General features: G+C 42.1%; 1 protein-coding gene across 1 annotated transcript; it reads right to left on the bottom strand.

The window, feature by feature from the left end:
• Nucleotides 1–3,711: 3,711 nt before the first annotated feature.
• TIMM8A (translocase of inner mitochondrial membrane 8A) lies at nucleotides 3,712–6,554 on the bottom strand. Its single transcript, XM_006920694.3, has 2 exons — nucleotides 6,331–6,554; nucleotides 3,712–4,741 (listed from the first exon to the last, which is right to left on the bottom strand). Exons 1-2 carry the CDS (start codon nucleotides 6,460–6,462, stop codon nucleotides 4,580–4,582), a joined length of 294 nt encoding a protein of 97 aa, XP_006920756.1. The 5' UTR covers nucleotides 6,463–6,554; the 3' UTR covers nucleotides 3,712–4,579.
• Between the last annotated feature and the right edge of the window lie 462 nt (nucleotides 6,555–7,016).

Below are 7,016 nucleotides of genomic sequence, written 5' to 3'. Positions count from 1 at the left end.
GTACCTAGTTGTACTTAAGCTCCTACCTTTGCTATTTTATAAAGGAAATTACCTTCAAGAATGCTGAACTGAAACAGTGGTCAGGACTTGGAAGCAACCAAAGTGCCCTATGATATATGTTTGGATAAAGAAGCTGTGGTCCAAATATACAATGGAATATTACTCAGCCATGAGAAGAGATGAAATTCTGCCATTTGCGACAACATAGATGGATCTCGAAATAATCATGCTAAGTGAAATAAGCCAAACAGAAAAAGTCAAAAATCACATGATATCACTTATATATGGGATATAAACCTAAAAGCAACACATGAACAGGACAAACAAGCAGAGACTCATGGACATGTACTATGGACTAGTGGTTACCAGAGGATATGGGGTGGGGGAGGAGGGGGTAGGTAGACGATTAAAAGGGGTCAAATATAAGGGCGTTGGGGGAGGGTGAAGTGGGTAAAGGGGATCAAATATATGGTAGCTGAAGGAAACTGGACTTTGGGTGGTAAACACACAATAGAATATACAGATGTCAAATTGTAATGCACACCTGAAAATTATATAATTGCATTAACCAATGTCATTCCAATAAACTTAATTTTAAAGAAAGAAAATATTCCCTATGTTAAAAAATAAATTATAAATCTGGCATTGGAAAAATTAAACTCAAGTGATATTTTATCTTTTTTTCCCTTGAGGCTTGTTTCTAAATTTTCCTGTTAAAAATATAGAAGACTATATTTGTGAGTAATCTTTTAAGTATTTCTGACTTTATGGGTATTCTTATGGTCCTTAAATTGGAAGGTGATGAGAAACAACTCCAGGGTTTACCCACATACTGAAGCTATGGAACTGGGGAGTGCCATTTGTGTAACTTCCTCTCTGTGGCCCGTTCAGCGTGGTCAGTTCTGTTATCTTCCTCTCTTCCAGTCACTTTTGCTGACCTTCGAACCCCACAGCATCCTCGCATTGGCACATTATTCTATACCCTACCTCCTTCCCTATCATGTTTTACTTCCTTTCCACTTTACTCCAGATTTCTCTCTCACAGCAACCCCATATTCCTAATGTTTCCTCCTGTCCATCCCCACTTCCACTATCTGAACTGAACCCTCCATACTCCCTTGCCTGAATTAGTGAAATACTCATTACTATTTCTCTGCTTTAATTCAGCTACCATATAGCTGCTAAAGTGATCTTTCTCAATGCATATGTGAGAGTAAGAGGAGGACTTCTAAGTAATTCTATATCATTTTAAAATTTTAAAACAAGTGTGTAGTACTTTTGTCATTAAAATATACAAATATTATATCACTCCACTGTTTAAACTCCTCCTCTAGTTTCCATTGATTGCAAAACTCAAAATTCTTAATATTATGTGCTCCATTAGCTGTGCCACTTCATCAATTAGTCAACTTCATTAAGTGACTTCTTGCTTTTCTCTTGTTTTCCCAGATGACTCTGCCAGAGTTATCAAAGATGCTCAGTTCTGAATACCAATATCATCAATTAAAGCATCTACGGTGTACCAAGCACTCTACATGTGATCTCATACTTCAACCCTGTAAAGTAGGCATTACTATCTCAGTTTTATAAAGAAACTGAGGATCAAAGAGGTTAAGTGACTTCCTTAAGGTCACACAGGTGTTGACAGAGTCAGGATTTGAACCCAGTTCTGCTAACTTTAAAACGTATGATCTTTCCACTATACCATGCTATCTCTGGAATGAAATGTTTTGGTCATTCCGGCCCTGCCTTTTAAAGAAACATTACTTCCTATCTTTAAATACATATTAGGAGGCAATTTAGTATAGTAGTTCAGACCATGAGCTCTGGAGTCAAACTGCCTGGGTTAAAATTCCATTCTTGCAATTTATTAGCTGTGTAAACTTGAATAAGTTTATCCCTCAGAGCCTCAGCTTCTCCATCTATAAAATGAGTATGTTAATAATAGTTCCACTCTCATAGAGTTGGTATAATTTTTAAAAAGATGACCCATGTAACATAGTTAGTACAATGTGTGGCAAATATTATGCATAACCCCAGTAAAGCATAACTATTATTAGCATATTGCAGATACATCTCAAAATTGTTGGCCGCTTTGTTTTAGTGCTCCTGATCAGCACATCTGAATCCTGGTTTGCTATATCCTAATTGTCCCTTTTATGCGTTTCTGTGTAGCCAAAAGTACCATAATTATATTGTATAGGCTTTGCCTCTTTGAGAATGATATTCTACCTCTTCTTTCTCATTGTCTTGAGCCTAGTAGTGTTGGACACATCCTTGGTGCTTAAGCATATTTTGTGAATCTGACAGAACCTCTTTCTCATTATGTATATTAGCTGAGCAAGCAATAAAACTGTAGAAGACATTTAAGTTTGTTTCTAAATGTAATGAGAATACTTTAATACTAGATGAAAGAATAAGAATATTGATATAATAAAGTAAATAATAAATAATATATAATAGAAAGGAAGAAGGAAAAGACCAAAGGACCCTTCCTTTGACTTGAAGTTTTACATGAACACACTAAATTTTGTATGGAAAAAAAATCAATAGGGGCATATAGATACAAGGTATGTGTTAAGACACCTAACCTAGAAGGCTGATTTCTCCTGGACTTCAAAATGACGTTATTCTTACTACTCTGCTGCTGCTACTACTACTTCCTTTACCAGGCACATGTTCTCCATACAGCTGCCAAACCCTCCTAAAATTTGTTATATCACATCACTTGTCTGCTAACAATTCTCAAATGGCTACCCATGCTGGGTAAAAGCCAAGTTTTTGTAATGGCTTACAATGCCCTACGTGATCAGTGCACACCCCCACTGCCAGCCTCAATCCATCTCAGGCATATTTCTCTGACTTTATCATTCTTACTCATGCCATTCCAGCCATACGGACCTTTTGACTGTTCTACTTTAGCATCACAGAATGCATCTCCCACCCTGGGGCCTTTGGACTTGCCGCCACCTCTGCTTGAAATGTTCTTCTCCCAGATACCTACCTGGCTTGTTCACTTAATTCAGGTCTCTGCTGAGATGCCACTGTCCCAAGGAGGCCATCTCTAACCATCTTACCTCAAATAACAACACCCCACAAATATTCCCTTTGCTTTTTCTCTGTGGTACTCATTATATTGACACATTTACATGCTTGTTTCCTGTCTCCTCTCACTAGAATATAAGCTCCAAATGGGCAGAGACTTTGTTTTGGGGCACTGCTGAATCCCTGGCACCAAAAACAGTGTCTGACACAAAGTAAGCACTTAAATGTTGGTCAAATTGTTTTCATCAGGATTTTTAAAAATTTCGTTGTTGTGCCTATATGGGGGAAAGTTAAAAGGACTAGAGGCTTCTGGAAATGTGTATTTCCCCAACTTTCATGGACTTGTACTAGAAACACCCAACAGATAGTTCCACTCCAGGTACATACTCCAGTCTACTAGGATTTGAAGAAGAGAGAAATCCAGTCAATATAACCTCTAATACTACACTCAGGGAATTAACTATCTGCACTGACTTTCTTCCCTCCCCATCTCATTTAAAGGTTCTCATTTCTTGCAAAAAGGTGAGAGGTCCCTGGAATACTGTGTTGTACCTTGCCCAGAGCAGGTACCCACACTGACTACATTTCAGCCTTGGAACCAGCCCACACCAAATCTCTCCAGGATGCAGGTGATAAGCAGAATAAAAAGCCTTCTCAATCACAGAGTTGAATCTTGTGGAAGCATTTATTTCAGTAATCAAAAGAACACAGTAAATGGAATCTATACTGACTAACATTAGGCATGCACCTCTACCTGAAACTTCTGTTAGTTTTCAACAGGCCTAAATCTTCATAATTTATTTAGGCACATCTTTGAATTTCTTGGACCCTGATATTCAGGGTAAGTTCACTTCTTCCTTGTGGTAGTTTAGTAATGAGAATTATGTTCACTGGCTAGATGCCTTTAAAACCAAAGGCCTCCAGACACTCAGGCTATCTGTACTACCTCAATCACAGTATAAGGAAGGGAGATAACTCAGAAAGCTAACTGCATTGTATGAATATCCCATAGATTTTTTTCCAGCACTGATGGTCAAAACACTAGATCAGGAGGCCTACGGTTAAGTACCAAGTTACTCTTCCCTCACTGTTGCCCTTTCTCAGAGACATAAAGATGTTTATCCATGTCAGAAATCTGAAATGAATCCACACAAATGACAGATTTTACCCATGTGGTCCCACTAACAAATTATAGAAAGCAGTTCTACTACCCAAATTATAGGAAGCAGTTAATGGGACTTTGAGAAAAACATAGTCCCACATACAGTAATATGCATCTAGTAAAGTTTTCCATTCATCTGTCAATTGTTTTCACAAGATTAACATTAAAAAAAAAAACACAACCAAATATGCATATAACCCTCAAACGCCAAACACAAACAAAAAATTGGTCTTTGTTCATTCTCAGATGACAGGATGTCCCAAGAGTGACAAAGGTGGGAGCCAATCCCCCCATGGCCTTTTCTTCAACCATCCCATCAACTACTCTTCATTTCTTGAACGAATTTCCTTTTACAAAAAGGTAACACTAAAGTCAGTCAGAAAGGCTTTCTGAGAAGACTGGCTTGGATTTCTGGGTCTGTTCCAGTCGATTCAAGATGAATTGGCTTGTATCAATGAAGCGCTCAACGCAGTTCACAAAACAGGCCTCAGCCCGACTGTCCAACTTTGGCCCAGGCTTGTCCATGCACTTCTCCTGCTCAGGACAAAATACAGAATCACAAAGGGAACTTGGGGGAAAACAAAGGGCGAGGGGGAATAACTTCTTAGTGTTTAAAGAAAACATTTCACCTAAAAATAGTAAAATGATATGTTAATAATAGTTCACATTTGGCAGCAGCTTACTTTGTGGCAAACAATTTTCTATAGCCTTACATCAAATTTTCATAACAAACCTATGAAATAGGTACTATTATTAATCCTCATTTTACAAAGAGGGAAGCTGTGGCACAGAGATATTTTGCCTAAAGTCATAGGGCCAGAAAGTTGTGGAGCTGAGATGTTACAGAACAAAGAAAATGGCAAAATACAAGTGAATTAATCCTCCAATGAATTTGGTTACAACTCCACAATGCCAAATACATTAAATACCTTTAACTGCAGAATAAAGAGGTGGAAGGAGAAATCACTGCAGCAAGACACCCCAAAACCTACCAAGGAAAAAAGGAAAATCTATGACCCGAGATTCTGTAATTAAGTGACCTTGTCTACTTAAGCCAGAGGTTCTTGAATCTTCTCAAGATGAATGGGGGAAAAAGATGAATGGGAAATGGTATGAATTTTCCTAAAGTTTACAGATTCTTAGAGGAGTCCTTAACCGCCCCTCTCCCCTCGCCCAAATGTAGTGAATCACAGATTTCTTAAAAAAAAAAAAAAAAAGAAAGAAAGAAAGAAAGAAAGCACTCTGGTCCAAGAGACAAGAGTTAAATATTTGTTAAGGGTCAGAGTCCAGCAATACCATAAGTTTATGGGAAAAGGACTATGAAAACCGATGACTGTATATAATTCAAGTTAAGCGATTCAAATGAATTTCCTTCATTATTCTCTGCTGTGTACAGAAGCCTCGGACCTCTGCCTCCAAGGAAAATTACCCCTATCCTCTGAATTCTGTGAATTTTGTATGTCAAGGCAGTTATGTTGTCCTTGGCAGCCAGAGAACACTTTGATCCCAAACTGCAGATGCCTTTCACCCTTTTGCCCAAGTCCCCTCACAGGACATACTCAGTTCTTCAACCTTCAGATCCAAAACGGCTTGATATTACACAACAATCCAACAAGAAGGCAAGTAACTGTGTATGTTGGGAGAGATTAGACTACTTTTATGGATAGTGGGCTAGAGCCACTCGTTTCTCACGGACAACGGTTAGAAGAACTAGGTAATCAAGGTAAACCCTGAGGAGTCCCGGAACAGGAGATTCACTGACTCCCTGTGACTGGGGGTTCCAAAAACTAGAGCCCAGTATCGGGGACTCCCATCAGTCTTGCTGAGCAGCACCAGGCAGCTTCAACTTCAGTGCCTAAAGTGCTAGTTGGGACAGTGGTATAATCCCCAGTCTTATGATCCCCAATCCTCTGTACCAAGAAAGCCGAAGTCTGGAGTGACAGTCCCCTGAGAAGCGAAGTCACCCTTTCCCCCACCCGGCTGGGCCTGAAGAACCTAAGGGAACCAAAGGGTACTGTCAAATGCTCCCCTTCCCCGAATCCCGGACGTCGTAGCTAGTCCCGCGGGGCAAGGACAGGCGGAACGTAGGTACAGTGGCCAGGTCCCGGCCCCAGGATCCTCACCCAACAAAGTTCCGTCATCTGGTGCACTAGCTGCTGGAAGCGCTGCTTCTGAGTCTCCACCTCAATGAAATGCTGCAGCTGCGGGTCCACCGAGCCCAAACCCGCTGCGGAGGAAGATGAGGAGGAATCCATCCCGGCGCCGCCACGCGTGCCAAGACCAACTCCGTACCAACTCCCCGACCTTCACGTGTCTCGGCGAAGGAACCGGAACCACAATCCACCACCTAAGGGACCGCCCCCTGTGAGCGCAATGCGCCTGCGCGAGGCCACGTGCGCGCCCCACCCCCTACTCTCTACCAGGCGGTCCTCCCGGCTGCCCATGCGTCCCTCTCCCGCCGGAGCCGTCTGCCCCTTCTCAAGCCGCCGGCCCCTCCTCCAGCCCCGGCGCCCTCACTGGGTGCCCTTTCCGGCTGCCAGCGCGCCCCGCCTCTTGCCGCGCCCTCCACTTGTGCCATCTGCCACACTTCCAGCCCCTGACCTCTCCGAGCACTCCTCCGCCCCAGCTGCCCCCGCGTCCCGATCCCCACTGCGCCCCCAGCCTCACCCCCTGTCCTCCGCCCGGCTGCCCTCGGGCCATGCTCCCGCCAGCACCTGAGGTGTCAGGGTCACTGCGCTGGCCAGACATTATTCCAAAAACAAAAGAAAAGTAGAAAACGAAGTTACTGCAGACCACGTGGCCCATTCCC

The sequence above is a fragment of the Pteropus alecto genome, unplaced genomic scaffold (assembly GCF_000325575.1).
Source record: "Pteropus alecto unplaced genomic scaffold, ASM32557v1 scaffold179, whole genome shotgun sequence".
Lineage (NCBI taxonomy): Eukaryota > Metazoa > Chordata > Mammalia > Chiroptera > Pteropodidae > Pteropus > Pteropus alecto.
The sequence above is the reverse complement of the archived record's forward strand: the minus strand, read 5'-3'. Positions and strand labels throughout refer to the sequence as shown.